Source organism: Apaloderma vittatum, unplaced genomic scaffold (genome assembly GCF_000703405.1).
Source record: "Apaloderma vittatum isolate BGI_N311 unplaced genomic scaffold, ASM70340v1 scaffold38518, whole genome shotgun sequence".
Lineage (NCBI taxonomy): Eukaryota > Metazoa > Chordata > Aves > Trogoniformes > Trogonidae > Apaloderma > Apaloderma vittatum.
In genome coordinates, this window is record NW_009733094.1 from 3,553 (window position 1) to 23,755 (window position 20,203).

General features: G+C 42.9%; 1 protein-coding gene across 1 annotated transcript; it reads left to right on the top strand.

The window, feature by feature from the left end:
* Positions 1 to 1,993: 1,993 nt before the first annotated feature.
* On the top strand, positions 1,994 to 17,990 carry IPMK (inositol polyphosphate multikinase; the record flags this gene model as incomplete). Its single annotated transcript, XM_009875741.1, has 4 exons — positions 1,994 to 2,090; positions 8,321 to 8,493; positions 16,279 to 16,360; positions 17,312 to 17,990. Coding segments are annotated over 4 exons (987 nt in total), but the record flags the coding sequence as incomplete, so codon positions are not given.
* Positions 17,991 to 20,203: the final 2,213 nt, after the last annotated feature.

The following is a 20,203-nucleotide window of genomic DNA, read 5'->3' on the forward strand; positions in this document are numbered from 1 at the left end:
GTTTTGTCAGAATCTTTTTGCCAGTAAATTGAGCAAATGAGTTCTTACTAGGTTTGCCTGCCTTTTCAGTTGCATTTAGTGTTTCTCCTCCTTGTCTGCTGCACTTTTTGCTTCCATCCTCTCTCACCCATAATTTTTTTTCCTTCCTTAAGCTAGTAAGATCAAGCTACATTGCGGTCTTCTGGGGAAAGCACTGTCTTCCACTGGCAACATCTTGAGACTCGGCAAAGAAACGTTGCCTAAATAAAAATAAACAGACGCCACTGATCTCAGAAACAAGCAAGTTGGTTTTTTTTTTCCTTAAGAGTGATGTGACACCGTGACGTGTGAGATACACACCCAGCGAGTGCTGTGCACTTAAGATAGCCCCGGCAGCGGTAAAGGGTGCGGCAGTAGGTGTGCGTCAGCACTTTGCATCACGCCGTGCGCCTATTTGTGTGGTTTGAGCTTTGAGGCTTCAGCTCCCTTCTTAGGATCTTTAAAGCGAGGCTTATGCGAGGAGCTAGTTAAAGGAACGGATCAAATTAATTACTCTGGCATAAAGGATGTGGTTGTGTCACCTCCTTGGTCACTGCTGCCCTGGAGCAGTGCTGGCATACAGGTGTCAAAGTTGTGGTTGGTACAAGGCCAGGAGAGCCCCAAACTGGAGGTACCCAAAGGGCTGTGGAACAACGCCACACGGCTGCTGCGCACTGTTGGTTGAGTTTGCCTGGTTTGAGGTTTCTGTGGTGAAACCTAAATTTAGCCCAAGCCCACACTGACTAATGTTAATGTTCTGCTGCTGCGGGAGGCTCTGTCTGGAGTTACACGGTGTCGCTGAGCGTAGCCGAGGCTTGCCTTGATGCTCTAAAATAGCGGCCGGACTTCAGGTCTGTGGGTGTTTTTCCCCTAAACGTGTTCATATGACATCGCTAAAGGTCTGGTTGTTTGTTTTTTTTTTCCCGGAAGGTATTATTGTTACAACACCAAAGGCATATATTTTGCAATAGGGACCCTTGGTAGTTTCCATTGTGAGCTATTAAAATGCAGCTCCCGAAGCAATGAGCTGAGCCAGCTCTGCAGAGCTGTGTTACAACCTTTGAATAATTTTTTTGCCTTGCTTCCTGTGCCTGGAGTACTGAAGCGAAGGAGGGATTATTTGCCCCGTGCTCGCCACGGGGCTGACAGCCTCAGGACTGGGATGCCTGTGAGGGGATTAGGGTGAGACGGTTCTTAAATGCGGTCGTAGTCCCGTGCTTGCGTGGGTAAAGATCTCGGAGCCTGCGAAGCCTGTTGAACCGTGCCATAGGCTGTCCCTGATGCCTGTAACTAGATCTTCGGGCAGGGAAGGGGGGAAAAATCTGGTCAAGGCAATGGTTTTGAAACCCTCTTAACAACAACATTGCAAACTGGTGACAGTCGGGCAATTCCGTATCCACGGCTTCCTTTTAACTCTGCAAAGAATTACTCCTGCAGGGATATGAGCCAGCTTCTGTTCCCAAACTGTTCTTACTTTTCCTCTCAGAAGTTGAAAAGAAGTGCTGAAAGCGTTAAAAGAAATGAAAATAACTCTATTTGAGTTGTGCATTGTCTGTGCAATGGAGTTACAGGATGAGTTGTTTTGGAAGAAATGAGGAAATATTACCCAGTGTGAGCTTGATAGAACTTTTAAAAAGCTTCAGATCGTATCCACGGTGGGAGAACCACCCTTTTCACTACAGAGGATTCAATGCTAACAATTATAGTTTAGATTTTTATTTGAGTTAAGCCATAAATTATTCTTAGAGTCGATGCATCTTTTCCACTCTAAAATTTGAAAGAAAGGATACTGTTCAGTTATGTTGGACTGTCATAATTATCATCTTCATCTCGATTGGTTTTTTTTAAAAGCGGAATAGAAACATTAAACATATGAAAACCAAGGCCATAAGAAATTATAATTATGGCACAACTGAAAGTGTAAAATGACTGTTTTAAACTGATGATCTCTCCACCCCTCCCTAATTTATTTCAGGTTTATGATTCCGACTGTTGCGACAGCATTCTTCTGGAGCTGCGGGAGTATCTGCCAAAATACTTCGGCGTCTGGTCACCACCTACTGCACCAAATGGTACTGTTCTAACTTTATTTGTTAATCCAAACCTCCTGGAAAAATCTGCTGGAGACTGATTTTTCAGCAGTCTTGAGCTCCATAGGGTTTTTTTGGGGGGAGGTTCTTTTTTTTAAATTTATTTTGTTTTGTAACCCACTAAGGTTCCTTCTCACATCCACTCCCCGTTTGCAGTCCTCTGGCTGGGTTAGGGCTCTGGGGTCGTCCTCCCGGGGCAGACAAGGCGTGGCCGTTGGTACAGCAGATGTTGCCTGAGTGGCTGCACCCTCTGCTCATCATCTTCTGTTCCTGGTTTGAAGGGAACAAAGTTCTGGTATCTCGGTGTTTGTGTAGCATGTTAGGAGTCGGGAAGAAAAAGGAGTATGTGTATATATATTTATATATATGTATTACATAATTAAAACAGAAACTGGTGTTTTCTCTGGGGATTTTTCAGATTTGCACTGGGGAAATTGAGCTTTTGGAACGTCCAGAAGAAAAGGATGCCCTCGAGTCTGTTTAAATAAGTGGGCACCAAAACTAGATGCTGTGTTCCTTTAATACAACTCTGTCTTCTTTTGCTTACGCTGTCACTTAATAGATTTGTTTTCCAAAGAGAGTAGTAAGGCAGTGTCCAAAGACTCTGTAAAAACTCTGAAAAGAAACGCAAGGAGGATTGTGGTAGTACCCGGCATTTTCTTGGCTCAGATTTGCTTTTGTGCTTTCATATTTGGCACTAACTCAAATAGCTCTACTAGAGCTATCTTTTCCCTTCCCTCACAATTTTATGTGTGTCGTGGAGCTCACGGAATGTCCCCTCCAAATTGCAAATCAATTTTTTCTCTTCACAGTAGGATCTTAAGATGTGAAAATACGTGGTCTAGCCAAACTCCAGTAATTCAAGGCATCCCTAGTTTTATTTGGGAATTCACTAGCACTGTGCACCGCAAGGCTGAATCTTGGCAGGTCTCCACTGGTCGTCTGGACACAGACAGTAGGAATGACTGGTCAAAGGAAGAGTAACTTTGGGGTTCGTTTGGTTTGCTTCTTGAAAAGACTGCGTGCCGCCAGCAGCCCTCTTTGTAGAAAGCTATGGTGAGCATTCAAACAAAATACTCCGCTGCTGACGCTGTTTTCTGTAGTATTAATGATTTTTTTTATGTAGTCTCGGAAGAAATCAGGTACGTTGGAGCTTGACGGAACGCATGCGTGCTGGCTCTGAGGAGGTGGCCATTCCTATTAGAAGTCACCTGTTGTTTAGAGGGTGTTTGCAAATGCAGTTTTGCTAATGCCAGATGTGAAAGAAAAACCTCGGTGCCGCGGAGGGGGGGGTGGGTGTGTGTGCGTCAGGGCTGGGTGCCGGAGGGGAGAAGAGCCGGCAGCGTTGCGTTTGGGCTGCATAAAACACAGGAAAACAAGTTCAGAAAAATAGGAAGAGGGGAAGTAACTATGCAGAGAAAGGACACAGAGGGATTGGTATGGGGAAATCCAGGGATGGGTTTGTTCCTAAATGTAGACTGAGGATGTATTTGCAGTTTTTTTTGCGGTCTTGACACTGGAAGCCTGACCTTTTTCTCTGGCAGTCACTGCTCTACAAACTGTGGGGACACAGCTCCATTCAGCCTCTGAGTAGTGAACCCACTAACTCTTTATTGTTGCTAATCTGAGCATGTGACTTCTAAAACACCAAAAGTTAAATTAAGCAATCCCTCAGTTACCGAGCCATGCCTGCTGCATATTCTGATCTATAAATATTTTATTTATTTTTTAAGAGGAACAACAGCTTGCCTCATTTGCTGAGGTGTAAAGAGGATGGCCATTGGTATCTTTGTTTCATACAAAGTTTTTTTTTCATTTATGAAATACAAAGAGGGAGAGCTCTTTGCTGAAGGGTGTCTTGTGTGTGTGACATCATCGCTGTTATCTTTGGGAGAGGATTGAGAGTTTGAGTAGATTCACACAGTCGTCAGAAGAATCGTAGGCTTGACGTAGGGGAAAAAAAGCAGCGTAACTCCATCTAGGACCGCAGTGAACTTGGTGTGCGAGTCTCTGAGCTTGTGTGACAGGTGAGCAGGGGCTGCGCTGGGTAAGGTGGAGAACACAAGGAGTTTACTTTCTGTGACAAATATTTAGGGAGAAGCATCAGTCTTCTCTGCTGAAAGATGTAGGTGCTTGGATGAAACTGTTAACTAAAGGGGGAGAACTGTATAAAGTGTAAATGAGAAGGTAGGAAGCGTGAGAGGGAAGATGAGCTTATATCACAGTATTGATAAAATTCGTCTTGTTGCGCTGAAATCGCACACATAGTGCTGCTGCACAGAGGGTGAAGTCAGAGGTGGGTGACACTCCATCTCCCTAAGCCGGTCTAAAAATTGGAGTGAGACAATCTGATGCAAACATCAGGCTCGCTGGCATTGCGAGCATTTGGAATTTATATTAGTAAAGAAGTGAAAAAGTTGTGGAAGTGTAGGAGCCATGTTAAACTTTTTGTATCTCCTGCTGAGAGTTCTGGATTTTGCTGCTTAGGTGTTGCCCCTGCGTGTTTGGTTTGGTTTTGTTTTGTTTTTTTTATAAAGTAACTTCGCTGCTGTTTGTTTCATACTGTGCTCCGATTTTTGTTGCCTAGTCTGATAGCAGGGTGGATAAACACAAGTCAGCTTCAAACCTTCCTTTTCTCGCCTTGTTGCTGGGAGCAACCGAGGCTTTTCCCTGCTTCTTCCAGTGTTTTGAGAAATGCCTTCTAAGTTACGAGAAGTCAGATGCCTCAAGTCATGTTGTCCCTCCTGATTCCATTTCTGCGGTCTGTGGTGGTTCATGCCATGCATACGTGCTGAATTTTGGTCGTCTTTTGGTTTGTCTCCTGTAGGACTGTAATAAAGTATGTAAATAATCTGTCACATCTTCCTGCCGCTGAAAAAATAGAAAGGGGGAGGGCGAGCCTCTGAGGAATCCTGTGTTTAATTGCTTGAAAATATATAGTCAGGATTAGCTACCAAAGCTAAGGCACCAAGATCTTTATGCATTCTTTTCTCTGCAGGGGATTTTAATTTACCCTTTTCAGTTTTACTTTTCAGAAGCACATTGGGTAAGCAGTGTAGCACGTAATAAATTAGAAAATCCAAACTGCTTGAAAAAGCTGCTTTTTTTTTTTTTTGGTTATCTGCACTCGAGCTATCTAAGCTCAGCTGCAGACTTCTTGACGCCCTCGAGAAGGACGGTTGGGGTCAGATCCTCAAAGGCTGCAAGAGCACCTGACTTGAGAAGGTGGGGCAGTGGTACCCACCCATGGCTGAATGTGAAGCTCACTTTGTTCAAGATCTTGCCAGGTTGTGAGTTGCGAAATGTTCTGATGCAGTGGCAAGTAAAAACCAAACAGTGGAAAAACAAAGCATAAACACTTGATGCATTTTTCTGAAGCTGTAACAAGGGGAAAAATAGCTTTATCTGTGCTACCACTGCTCTCCCTGCGAGGACAAAAAGCTTTTTGGAGAGTGGAGGTGTGCATTCGGCAGATGTGACACAGTCTTAATTCTGAGCTAGCAGTTAGCTAACAGTGAAGACTTAAATAATAATTTCAATAAGTGTGAGGGAGATGAGTCATTTCTGGATCATTCACAGGCTTTGCCAAGTAATTAGTATTTCCCTGGGTTAATGTTAGCTCCCGAGTTATTTCAATGCTTCTTTTTTTTAAATGGAAATCGTTACATTTTTTTTAGGAGGCCAGTAAGGGAGATGTTTGAGCTTAACAGATCTGAAATGGATGGGCAACTGAAAAGTGGCAGATATTTAGAAGCTTTAAATATTTTGGGGGTGCTGAACGTTGGTGCTGCATGCCTAAAAAGAGGGAATTGACCCAGTGGCACAGAGGAGAGCGGATAGCCATGGGTGCTCTAGAAATGCTGTTGATGGAAAGAGCACGACCACCTTGCCTGCCTGTTGTTGGAAGGGAAGCGTGCTGGAGTTCGAGAGATTTAACTTCTGGATTTTAGTTACTTTTCTCTCATTCGCTTTTTGTTGCATTAAGAAAATAGATGTTTTACGCTACCTTCTATACAGTTTATGTTTCAGGGTTGATAAAAATATCGCATCTAAACAATCTGTATAGTTTGTGGTAACTTGGAGTTTGTATAATTTTGCAGTCGTAATGGTTTGACTCCGGAGGTATCAAAGCTTTTTGGAATTGGCGGTGAAGGACTGCAGCCACTTTCTGGGATGTTTTTATATTTTTTTTCTTTCCCCACCTCCCTTCTGGGCATACATCTGGCTCAGTGCTTTGGAGAGCTAAGCACTCAGAACCTTGAATTTCATTTAGTTGTTGTTTTCTGGGTTGGTTTAGAGTGATGACACAGATCTCTTGATTACAGTGATGTCTGTAATATGCAAAAAGGATGAGTGTGCAGGGTGACAGCTTTTTGACCATTTTTGTTTTACTAACCAATAGCTGAAGGGGTTATGTGGACTCCCCTGAATTCAGCAGTGGTTCCCCAAAGCCCCGTGGAAGCTGTGCTACTGTCTGACTGAACTAGATGCGTGTATAAAAACCTTGAATAGAAAAAGTGTCTCCTGCAGTTCAGGTGATAGAGAAGATACTTCCTGGTAGGGAGAGTATTTGTCCCCTTTTGCTTTAGGGGATATCTAGTGAGCAAATACCGGGTGTGTTGGCTGCCTGTGGCTTCTCACAGTTAGGTGTGAGTCATTTTAGCTTGGCTATCCCTGCAGTTATAGTTAATAAATGTGGCTGATGGGTGAGCTAGTCTGTAATGAAACTCTCTGTGCTGTAGCTAGATTGATTCCGAAGTCCAAAAGACATTGAAAAGTACCATAAGCTGATACGGTGAGGTAGTCCAAGGCCAGACTGTTTTTAAATAGTGCATTGATTCGACAGGCTTCCGTGAGAATGACTTCACGTTAACAACATGCTTCAGTCCCATTTATACATCAAGCGAGTGTCTAAGGATTAAATCGATCCTATTTCAGAGTGATACATTCGCCCCTTGGGGAACTGGGACGGCTGATCACGATGGTGTAAACTTTGAAGCTCTATGTAGAACTTAGAGTAGTAGAGTAATAAGAGTCCCTTTCTTACCCTTAAGTTTGTACTTAGGTGGAAGTGGAACGTTGCTGGTTTCCTTTATCCTGACTCTGCCTGGCTTGGTTACCTGTGTGCACAGACAGCAAAGCAAGCTCCTTCCTCCCTCTTCTCCCGTGACACTTGAACCAGTTTGGCTCTCTTTGGCAATCCTGCTTTAGATCGTGACGTGGGAATGGGGAATAATACAACAGTTTTCTCTCTTCAGATTGTGTTAAAGCCAAATAAATACACTCCTGGAGTAGCCCGTGCTTGCAAGAAAACTGAACTGAATGAGCTGTGTGTTAATACTGTGCGCTGTCTTGGTGGACACTGTGCCCCAGCCGGGGCTGGAGATCTCTGTGAGCTTCTCCAAACAGAGCTGCCTGTGGCCCTGCAGTTGCTGAGGTTGGGGTTTTTTTGTTGTGGTTGTGTTCTGACAAACAGTCCTGGAGATCCTGTTGGTAACCATCTCTTACCCGCACTGGAGAAAAGCATAAACCAGTTTGACCGGGTTGTAGATACTCATTTAAATCTGCAGGCGCCCCAAGGGCTTGGGGTTTTTTGGTCCAGCCGCCCTCCTAAAGGGACTTTTGGAAACGGATGAGAGGCAGCCTAGGATTTGAGGAGTGTTTTCCCCAAAAGGTGTGCCGTGAGAAATGAGGACGGGTGGGAACACCATAAAAAGACGAAAAATGAGATGCGCTTGAGCCTCCGTAGGGAAGGACTCTGAAATGTTCATTTCATTTCTAAAACGACACAAAGAGAAATGACTGTTTTAATTCGAGCCCTTTCACACAGAGAAATAAAACACCATCTCCATTGCAAAACTGGCCATGTAGTAACCTGCATGTGTATGTGCTTATTAAGGCTTTCTGAAGTGTGCTAATGGCTTAATAAAAGCTACTCATGAATTTCATCTGAGCAATAATTGGAATTTGAGTGCTAGTTTAGCACGCTTTAATTGTGTGCAATTTTCTAAACAATAAGGCATTTAAAATTTAATGCCAGAGGAATTTGTGGGTGTCGATGACTGTCTGTGTTCAGAGAGAAATTTGACTCTTAAAGAACTCGCGTGATGTTAAGCCTTAAACTGTTGTCGTTCCTCAGCAGCAGCTGAGCAGAAGCTATGTAATTACTTTGCTTTGACCCACTATTTATGAAAGTTTTGTCTTTTTGACAGATACCTATCTAAAACTGGAAGATGTGACCCGTAAGTTTAATAAGCCTTGCATAATGGATGTAAAAATAGGTCAGAAAAGTTATGATCCGTATGCTTCAGCTGAGAAGATACAGCAGCAGGTCAGCAAGTACCCGCTGATGGAAGAGATTGGCTTTTTGGTACTTGGCATGAGGGTAAGAACTTGTTTTGTTTTCCAATTCAGCTTATGCCCCGGCCTGCTGTCCCACCCCAGACCGTGGCTCGTTTTTCTAGCAAATGTCAATCCTCTTGAGTTTTACGTAAATAAAGCGGTGTCTGAATACGCTGGTATTGACTGTTGTGTGAAGCATGTTCCAAAACGCTGCTCTTGTTCACAACAAGTGGGGTTTTTTTTACTTGGCCGTCTCCCTTCTGCGCATCTGTTTGCAACCTGGCTGCTGTGTATGTACGCAAGAAACAGGTTGGGACAGACCACAGCTATTTAAAACTGGATTTAGTTGCAATTGATTTTTCTCCCATAGAAGCTCTTTCAAATTTTCCAAGTATTTTTTTTTTTAACTTTTACGTTTCTATCGGAGATTTGCCTACTGAACTAGTCTTTGTAATAATTTATTAACGAGCTGTAACATCTCCAAATTTTCCATCTTGTTTTGTTTTGGTTTTTTTTTTTAAATAATTTTTATGTAACTTTTCTATTTAGGGAAGAATAAGTTAGCTCTCAGAGGTGATGCATGTAGCTATAAATACGTGCTTGCGTTCTGCATTTAAAAAAGCTTTCTGCCAGAAGTAAACCTCTTTGATGCTTATGTGCTTGAGGAGCAGCTGCCAGTCAAAGGTTAGTTTGGAATGAGTAAGGCCCTGCAGATGTCCATGCTTACTCTCTTACATTTCCTTATCTTAGGCGAGGAGAAAGATGGAGATTCCGTAGTTGTGTATTGGTCACTCTGAAACGTCAATTTAAACAAAATGTTTCATCCTGCTGCTCTCAAACGAGGACAGAAAAGCCATACAGAACACTTGTGGATCAGTAACATAAATGTGTTGATGTCAGTAATGAATTCCTGATCCAATGCATTTCAAGTATTTTTTTTTTCTGCTATAATTGGCGCAGGAATGATTTTTTTTTTTTCTGGATGAAGAGATTTTTGTTTTCCTTCTCACATATGTGAAGCTCTGACCTCTTGAGCTCCGCACCGACAAGCATAAATGGCTGAAGATTTTGATAAGCTTCCCCTTTGCTGTTAGATAGCAACAGCACCCACATTGCACCATTGTTTGAAATAATTGTAATATCTCTTGTAATGTTTTGCACTTAATTGCCTCGTCTCTCAGCCTTAACTCTGTCTTGAGATAAGCTTCCAAATTATAGTGGTCACGAGTAGTAATTATGTAAGGCTGTGAGGGAGAACGTGGGAGTCGAGTCAAAAACCAGTCAAACAGTTGACATGGAGAGAGAAGGCTGGAGATTATAGCTTTGGATTTGGCTTATGTCTTACATAACCTCTCTTATCTCGCGTGTAAAACAAGGTTCTTCACTCTCCTTTGTTTCGTGACAGTGCAAAAGGAATGAATGCTCGCTTCCACAGTGTTCTTGCCTGTGACTGTTGCTTCTAACACCATCGTTTATGGGCATCTTCATCCCGTGGCAGAAACTCTTTTGATTCCCTAGTTCAAACCGGATGTGTAATGATAGTTTCCCAGATGAGTTTTGTTTTGTGCCTTTGGTATCAAATTGCACATTGGAAGTGATTTTCCAAAAAGAAGCCGAAAGCTTCCTCCTCCCCTCGTGCGACACTTTGCAGAGTCTGAATTCAGCAGGCATTTGCTCGGCTTTCCGCCTCTCGATGATGGGGTTCTCTGTGCCTGTCTGATCGCTGCAGTTGTGCAGGGTCCTGGCCATAATGTCAAGCGCTCTGCTCTACGGGCAGTTACTGCCTGAAGCAGCTGACGCGCTGGGTGTAACGTTGACTGCACAAAATACGGTATAACACGATTCCGAAAGTAGAGGGTTTGGGGTTATTCTTAATGTGGAGGTGGGCTTGCTTGTTGAGTTTCTATTTTAGAGGAGTGAGAAGAGGAGGGCCGGGAAAAGTAGAAAATGTGTTTTAAAGCAGACGTCACACAAGCTGACAGGAAGAGATACAAGCAAGAATATGTTATAGGTGATTTTTTTTTTATATTTCTTTTTTTTACGCCCAAAATTCAGAGTGAATTTTTACCCCAGAAGCTGTTTACAACTTTTTATTTTTTTTATGCACTGATAAATAAGCAGTCATATAGTTATATATAAAATGTGTAGTTTGTCCTTAAAAGAGGCAAGTCTCCCATCTGTGATTTATGTACATAGTTGTGGTGTTTGACAGGTACTTAAACTATATTCATCTTAATGAACAGACGGAATAAATGCATGGAAACACGTTTAGAAAATGCAGTCGTTTCAATAAGGTTGGTTAAAAACCTAATCTCACTTAGTGGGGAGGTTCCTTTCTTTAACAGGTGAGGACAGATTTGTTAAGAAAGTAATGAGAGTTTAAATGTAAGTTGGAAAACTCAGGTAGGGTTCCAATAGCAAAACCAGAAGTTGCAATATGGTTTCAGTAGTAGACGTATAAATACACAAGAAATACCTTTGCAGGACATACAGTATTACAAATAAATATATTTAGTATGCTGTTGAATACGAGCAGAATGCGTGGGTTGTGGTCTCATTTCAGATTCGCAGTCCTTTCAGAATCCACGATTGCTGGTTGCTGCAGGTTTTCTTCCAGAACATTTTGATGGCAGTATCACGTAGTCCATCATATTTCTAGAACATGTTTTTAAAAGCACAAACTGGTGATTATGTAACTTCAGCAGTATAATCCATCATTTACTTTTATTGTTTGTGCCTGGTAACTAATGCAGATACCTCATCAAAGCTGTTTTTACAAGTGAGTTTCCTAATCTACAGCACATGTTCATGCAAGATATTTTAAAACTGACCATAGCTCAGTCCGCTTTATGAGTTCTTTAGGAAGCCTTTCTACTATCGTTGTAGTTTCCATAAGCTCTGATGTGTTAATAACAACATTTAGGAAGGAAAGAATAATCAAGCTGTTAAATCCTGCATCCACCATTCGTATTCTTCCACAGTAAAAAATGACCAGAGCTGGGTGTTTTGCATTTATAACTCTAATCCAAGCCTTGATGTTTAACAAAACAGGAAGACAAGGCAAAACAAAATCTGAAAAAAAAAAACCCAAACCAAACTACTCCACAAAACTAAAACTCCATGGCAAACTGAAGAAAGAGATGTCTGCAGCGGTTGAAATGAGCGCTAACCCCTGGATGGTTTCTCCATGCTGGTTTTGTTACCGCTGCCGCTTCTCCCTCTTCCCACCGTCGCTCCCCGGCTCCTGCAGTTGAGTTGGGCTCCTCCGTTCCACAGCCTGACGGTGCCCACCCTGTGCTGCGGAACTGAAAGCAGCGATTCCTTGGGTTCTGGTACCCGCAGCAGATCGAAGGGTGTGTTTTCAAAGTACTTAGTTTGTAGAGGTTGGGGGATTCATCTGTCATCCTCCTGCGCAAGTTCTAGAAGTGTGGGTACCTTGGCATGTTTTGCCAGCAGGTTTTGCTTAAACAAAAGACTTCTAAAAAGGAAGCATAAAAGAAATTTATTCTAACATGCTCCACAGAAGTCCAAAATTGTGTATTAAGCTACTTGAAAAATGGTTGACGACGTAACTTTGTTGTTTCTTCTATTTAGGAGATTATTCATCTGCTTTTTCACTTGAATTAATTTTGACATAATTTCCAACTTATTTATGTAAGGACCTTACTGACACTTTGCATTGATGTCCTGGGGTTAGCTGGGGTGCTGCCTGCTTCTGTCCCGCTTTCAGCTTGACTCCAGTTTTGACGGCCGACTGGGGACTGACCTTCCGGTGGCAGACAGAAGCGCAGAAATGCCTTGCTGCAAACGGCAGACAGTGTCAAATTTAAAATGCTTGCTCTTACCTATATGAGTGTAAAATAGGGGTGACCATTAAGTATATTTATGGAAAAACTATGAGGGGTGGGCAGCTCAGCCCTTTGAAGTGTGGTGTTTCGGGATCAGAGCGTGTGTCTCTGATCTCCTCGTCCTTGCGCAGAAGAGCAGGTCCCAGGCTGGCATCACGGGGACGGACACCGGGAGCTCCGCAGGATGCCGCTTCCGATCAGTGACGCGTGTGTCTGTGCCGTGCGTGCAGTCGAGTTAGGCTTCGCTCTACTCTGCTGTACCACGGGACGAGCCTGCTCAAAATGTTGTTTTTGATTCCCGCCCCGGCTTCAGTGATGTGGATTAGTTCATGTTTTTTGCAGACATGAAAGCTCTGAAAGTTATTAGAGATTTTTATTTGTGCTAGCAGCAGCTTCACCAAACAGGCTAGTCTTTAGTAATATGTATTAAATTATACTTTGCTGAAGTTAAAGAGTTGCCGTAGAGAAGTATTTGAACATTGGAATATTTGAATATTTCTGCCTCGCCATGGAAGTCAGTACTGAATTACCGTAAATACCATTAGATAAGATTTGATATTCGTTTTCCTGGATCCAGCCTTCAGCTTAATGCCCTGAAGCTGTGGTTTCCAAACGGTGAATGTCACTGCTGAGATCTTGTGGGGGCTGTGCTTTTTAAAGACCCCACTAGACCAACTTGTTAAGGATTTGCCTTAGTTCGAGAATGTCAGATGAACTAACTGTAAATGAAAAAAGGGTACAAATATATCTGTGCGTATGCAGGCAGCGATAACTTACCATCTTGTGGGGAAACAAAAGCCAAGTGCAGGTTGAGAAGATCCAAAGATAATTTCCTTCAACAGCTAATGACTTTTTTTTGATTTGCTGCCCATACAGAGTCCCTACTATCACTAATTACAAACGCAAACCTGTTGGCAGGCCAGATTCCAGTTCTGTTTACGCAGAAACCTCATGGAATAGGAGCTGCTTGTAGGCACAGGGAGAAGTCTTGGCACTGTCAGCCCAAACAGCTCTGATCTTGTGTAGTAAAAATGTATAAAAATCACCAGCGAAGCAGGAATTCCCTCGAAGGCAGGGTTTTGCAGGTTGTATGAGGAGTTTTCTTTGTCTTGCGCTACACAGTGAAACCCCTTATGAATACAGAGCAAACACGCAACGAGCCATGGCAGGTGCACGAAAAAGGAGGTTTTCCTGTCTAATAATTTCTTGGCCATGGTTAAGGTTGCAACATTGACTTACTTGACTTGTCATCGCTTTGACAGAAGGGGGCTAGTACAGGCAGCTGCAACAACGAGGATACAGGAAAAGATTGGTTCTAAGGCCAGTAGCCTTCTGGGCAGGGTTAGTAGCAGATGAGTAGCAGTGATGGTGTGAACAAAAGCCCTGTGAAGCAAGAGATCCTTAAGTTAGGAAGTTGATTTTTAGTCTTCTGCTACTCCAACACAGCCATGCCTGTCGTTTTTGGTTGGTTTTTTTTTGGAGGGGTGGGTAGGGGAGGATAAAGCAAGAACTGGTGAAAGATTATTTCTGTTTGAGCCTGGGTTTCTGTTCCTCTGCTTTCAGTACGGGGCTTAACGTAACTGGGTTTGGCTGAGGTTTTCCAGGAATGTTTCAGATAGTCTTCCTGCGGTGGAGAAAAGGCTCGAAGCAGTATTAAGAGACAGGTCTTTGGCTTACGCAGAGAATACTTTGACGATTACCTACATACGTTGCCCTTTAATGATATTGTCTGTGGCCAAGCCCGTTGGTAACTCGGCGTGTTCCAAGCCTTTGCTTGCTCATGAGACAGTTAAATATGTACGTTACGCCGTTGATACGTGTGTGGGACTTGGCAGTTTATCACCGGCCGTTTCTGTATCGTTAAAAAAAGTGCTGTTGGTGCAAAACATGCACACCTCCCTGGGTGTTTTGAAACGATAGAGAAAGCATTTTGGTTTGTGCAGATTATGAGAAGAGGTAGGGTGGTTTCGCAGGAAATCCAGCTTAGAAACATGGGGGGCTTGTGTGCCGCTCCAGCGTTTTCTTTGGAAAACAAAAATGAGCGTGCAGATCTTAATCGGCGTTTTTGAGCAAGTGCCCATGTCACAAAAACTGTTCGCTCCTACAGGGTAGAGATAAGGTCCTGGTAAACAAGATTACTCGTTCAGGAGTGTACTGCAGGGCTGGTGTGCAGAGGAAGCTGCCCGTACACTAAATGAGAACATTTAATATTATTAAAATGAAGACACAGCTAGTGAAAACCTAGTTGTAGTTGTCAGACTCTTGGCCCTTTTTTTAAGCAATATATAGGGTTTTATTCTTGCGTTACTTGATTACCTTTGGCTTGTGGCTCTTTAAGAAGTTTTTGAAACTTTTATGTTTTGGAAAGTAAGTTTGGTACCTGAAGTATTTACGTAAGTAATCTTTGAGTTCATAAATTTTGTTCCACATAATTTAATGTACTTGGTGGGGGGGGGAAAAGGTGGTGAAAAATGATTGTTTTCATGAAACGAGCCAAAATCACACTTGTCAGAGAATAACTGACCTCTGCTGTGCTCTTCTGCAGTTTGTACATAGCAGGGCCTTGGTTTCTAGAAGTACCGTAGCAGTGGAAAGAGGAATCTTAACAGTAGGATGTGTCTGTGCTACCACAGGAGTTTGAACATTCAGACTTACAACTGTTACTTGTTTAGTGTAACTAGAGTTATTTACTGCCTCTTCAGTTCACGGCCGATGACTTTAATCAGTTTCCACACCGTGATTTCCTCGGGGACCCTGAATTTGATTCTCTCTCTTTTCTCCAAATAAGAGCTATCTGAGATTTTTCTTCCCAGCTGCTCTGCAAGGCAGGAGTTACGGACTTGTGTTTTCATACTGTGCTTATCGTGACTTGGATGAGGGAGAGATGTTTTGGGCTGGAGGGCTGCAATGGAGACAGAATTTATTTATTTACTTTTTTTAACGATTGCTCAGGTACCACTCCTTTTTATGTGCTGATGTTTCACCCTCCTGGACTTTTGTCTGTGGGCTACGCCAAGAAAAAGACCTCAAAGGAGAGCTCGGGGGCAGGCGCCTCCCCCATGTGCCCCGACTTGCTTCCTTTGGGATCCTCTCTCTTACGGCGGGCGAAGGCAGGGCAGAGCGCTGCGGGCGGGATGGGTGCCGCAGGGTTGGGTGGTCTGAACGAGCGCCAAGCACAGAGTTTCTGCCAGAGACAACTGCCTGCTTGGTAACACCATTATTTCTGCAAATAAGAATTGTCTGCACTCTCGTAAACAAATTGTGCTTGGGCCTGGCATGTTTCTGCTATGGAAATTATTTCAGTTTGAGAGAATATGTGTCTCTGTGTAAAACATTTTTGAATTAATTTGTTAAGCTTGTACAATTCCTGATATGGACAAAACTACCCATACGCGTTGCCTCCCTTTCAGGCAGGAGCTGATGTGCCACAATCAGTGCTGGAACTGAGCTTTCGCTCAGCTGCTGTCGTTTATTTAGTATAACCTCATTTGTGCCAACAATTACTGGTTCAGATGGGTCTCATGGAGCTGGGCCCTCCTGGCCACATCGTAGCATTTCTTACTGCTTTGCTGTTGTGCTAAGTGTTTTTAGAGTTTTAAGAACTGCAGAACAATTGCTTTGAATTTTTGACCTCATTTACTGATTTACTATTCCTGGTAACGTGGGTAGGAGTACGACGGTTGCAAGTCTCAGCACTGATGTGCAAGGCAGGTGCTGTATAAAATGTTTTCCATGGAGACGTTGCTTTTTGCCAGCGCTTAGATAATGCAAAAAAAGCTGTAGCTTAGCCCCCAGGATGTGAAGGGCAAGGTTTTGCAGATCATGGCAGTAGAGGACACTGCTGCCGATCACAGAAACCCCTGCGAGGGTTCAAGGGTACCAAAGGCGTTTGTAGCCTCTCTGTTAAGGGGTCTCCAAGCTCCGCAGAAATATGGGTCGTTCCAACTAAGCACAGAGCTACCTCGTTTCTTTTCTCGCAGGTTTACCACGTCTCTTCTGACAGCTATGAGACGCAAAACCAGCACTACGGGAGGAGCTTGACAAAGGAAACAGTAAAGGACGGTAAGGGATTTTGTGATGCAGAATTTGGTGCTCTTGGATATTTTTGATTTATTTACTTATTTATAGAACTGTATGGAAAAATTAGTCTGTGTTCCCGTTTTAAAATCCCTTTTTCTCCTCTTGCCAGGTGGGACTTTAGCTGTTTCCTGTATAATTTGAACTACATGTCAATCTTAATTTTGTAGTTGGCTATAATTCCTCTGTAGACCATAGGAATTTCTTCATCGTGTATCTCTTAGTACTAATAATGGTAGAATTCAATTTCTTTGTGGCCTTGAAACTAAAAAAAAGTAGAAATCTTTTAGAAGTATTAAATGTCTTTATAATAGGTATATTTCTGTGTCTAGTTGTCTTCTGTGAATATATCCTGTCATTTATATTAGAAAGCTATTATAAATATATCTTTCAATTTAAGGGACCTTCTCTGTTGAAGTCAATCCATATGTTGCTCTATGTTAACAGTAAATAAAAGTGCTGTTTGGTGATCACTGTTGCAAACTCATTATTAGTTGACATCTGTTCATCCATCCCCCACTGGGGGAGAGAACACACGCAGGAACGCACCCCTCTGCAGAGCTGGGCTCTGCCACTTGTGATAAAGAGCCGCTTGAGCTTGTCTGGCACTGGAGAATTTTGTGGATTCCAGCCCCAAAACCATCCAGATACTCGCTAAAATGACCCAGAGAGCAGGAACCATGGTGTGCTTTTCAGTATATTGATTAGTTAATTTACAGCCCAAATGTAGTGTTGCACAGCCGGCCTTACACAGGTGAGGTGACTGAAGGTATCCAAGTTCCTCGGTTTGCTTCTGCTTTAGTTAATAATTGCCTGAAAGGAAACTATAGGAATGCTGCCTGTTTCTTCAAATCAAGAACCGGTCTGATCCCAAACGTAACAAAAAAATGTTTTCTGAGGTGGAAATAATCCCCAAATGTGTCTTACTTCTTGCAGGCATATCAAAGTTTTTCCACAATGGGTACTGCTTGAGAAAAGATGCGATAGCTTCCAGCATTCAGAAGATTGAAAAAATCCTGGAGTGGTTCGAGGGCCAGCAGCAACTCAACTTTTATGCAAGCTCGTTACTGTTTGTTTATGAAGGTTCGTGTCAGGCAACAACCGTGCGGCTGAGCGATGTCACCTTGGCAGAGAAGAGAGGAGTGCCCAAAAGACTGTTATCGGGTGGAGACATACTGGAGTATAATAATAATATTCACGTCATAAATTCGACGGAGAATGGAAAAATCGAGGCCTCTGTGAGCAAAGGCTTGTCCAAATTTTATGCACTTCACAAAAAGGCGTACGCAAAAAGGCACCACAGTCAGCTCTCGCTAAAGGTTGAAAACTTGGAGCAAGACAACGTGTGGAAAAGCAGCACATGCATTACGCAGGAGCATCTGAACGGAAACGTTTTACCCCAACTGGAAAAAGTTTTCTGTCACGTGCCAGCAGATACCAAGGAAAGCGCAAACGTCGAAGTCCGGATGATAGATTTTGCTCATGTGTTTCCTAGCAACACAAAGGATGAGGGCTACATATATGGTCTGAAGAATTTAATCACAGTACTTCAGAGTATTTTGGATAACTAAATTCTTTGCTATGTTTTTTACTGGGGGCCAATGATAAAGAAGAGCAACAACATGAAGAATTTCTGCACTTGTAATGCCGTATAACTGGGTTTGTATTGTTCTATATTTTATTTGTCTTTGTACTTTTGGTAGAAGGGTTTAACTTTTTATAATCTCACTCAGGAAAATAATTGATAGTTAATTAGGGAGTGTGAAAGGATGAAGATACTTGAGAATAAGCAGGATAGGTAAATTAGCAGACTGAAACGTGTGTGATTGGGTTAAATCCAAGGAGTACAGTTGTACAATAAGCAAGGGTTATGTTAGTTCCCGTAAACTCCAGCGTAGGTAATGTTTGTTTGCCCGCTTAGCCTTGACACTGAGCCGTATCTGCGTTAACAGGTTTTAGCAAATGGACTGAAAACGCTTTCCGTGCAGGATTGAGGTCCTCAAGTACTGCCCTCTTGTGTTTACTGGATTTAAATAACTGGAGTTAACCCATCTTGGAGAGAAATCCCGTTTTGAGTCAGTAGTGAAACCTGGAAGTCGGTGTATCAAAAAGTGCTATTCAATGTCACAGGATGATAGCGCTGTTCTCGCTGGCGCGGGTGCTTCCCTCTTGGTGGTTGTCTGTAGCCGGTGTACACCGCAGACAAGCTACAACCTAATTTGCGTTGAGGTGCTAAGGAAATGTTGAAGTTATGTTTTAACAGGCTTAAACTGCACAGCTGCTAGAGAAACTATTTGTTCCTAAGAAAAAGAACGCAAACACGAGTTGCTCCAGGAACTAATTCAGTTTAGGAGATTAAGTTAATGGAGTGTCTGATGTTGTGACTAAGGGAAATGCCTCACTCCTCTGTGCCGATGGCCCTTCTCCAAAACGTTGCTTTTAAAAGTAGGCTGACTGAATGGGGAGACAAAGCGTCTGTAGTAAGTGTACAGAGATATCCTCTAGCCTTTGCCCCTTGCGTTTGTGTAACGAGCATTTCACACTTCCACTGCCGGGGAGCACCGACTGGAAACCACGATGCCGACGAGCAATACAGGCGAAGGGACCGTTGCTGCGAAGATCCAGCTCAGCCCTGGAGCCAGCGGACACACCTCCGGTTGTTGCAGTGGAGTTGTGAGGGCTAAAGCCATCCTTTTTTTTTTTTTTTTTTTTTTAAATGACACATAGGCAAGCTGTGGAATTGGAAAGTTGTCCCACTTCCTTCTTTTTCCACAGGGCAAAAAAAGTAAACCCAACCTTTCGTGTGAAACATTTGAGATCAGGATGATGTATGCAAAGCAGTGCTGGTGTGTCTCGCTCTATGCTGTTTACGTAGCTGTCCTGCCGTGCCTGCATAGTGAGCCGTGTGATGAGTTGGGACAGAGGAGTCTCCCCATCCCTAGAGCAAGATTTTAATGTTTTCAGCAAGACCCAGGAGCAACCCTTTTTGGAGTGGATATGGTCACTGGAAGTAGACAGCTTTTACCTGTGGACTTCCATGGGATGCTGTGGCCTTGCTGCTCGCTCTGTCTGGTGTTCTGCGCTCCGCCCCCATTTGCGCGTGCGCCTTTTCAAGTTCTCCATTCAGCATCTGTTTCCTGTCTCAGAAAGAGAGAGGTACTTTTTCAATCAAATATGCTGTTTCAGTCAAGCTGAACTTCTAGCTCTGTTTGAGAACCTGGGTTTGTTGGAAGAAACAGGGTATTATGTGCAGGACTGCGTTGTTTAAGCTTTAGAGCTAATGTTGGCCAATACATTGAAGAATGAAACCAATCTTATAGTTACATAATTTGTTAGGAGAAAAAAATGCTTACAGGAGGGGCAGTATCATTTTCTTGAAAATTGTATGCAAATTCTGTTGAAGGCTGAGGGGAGAAAAACCAGGAAGATGAAGTATTTTCTTTCTACCTGGTATCTCCATTGCACCACATACTTAATATGTTCTCAACTCTGTGAACTAATTTAAGCCATATTCTAGAAAGAGTTTGCGATTTTTGTTTGCTTTGGCACTGGTTTCTCTGTCAACAATTTTATTTTGTCCTGTAACTAGTCAATGCTCAAGTAGTCTAGGCTGGTAGTGGCCCTCTGTGATCAATTCACAAAATTTTATAGAAAATATGGGGAAAAACATTTATACACCTGTGTTTTTGTCCTCTGTAATTCATCTCTTCTGGATTTTAATCCATTTTGTGCCGGAGAGATCAGACATCTGCCTCAAAGAAGTCAGTTATTGGAAAATGATCTGTATGCTCTTAGTATAAGCGCATTCTCCTGTCTCTGCTTTAAGAT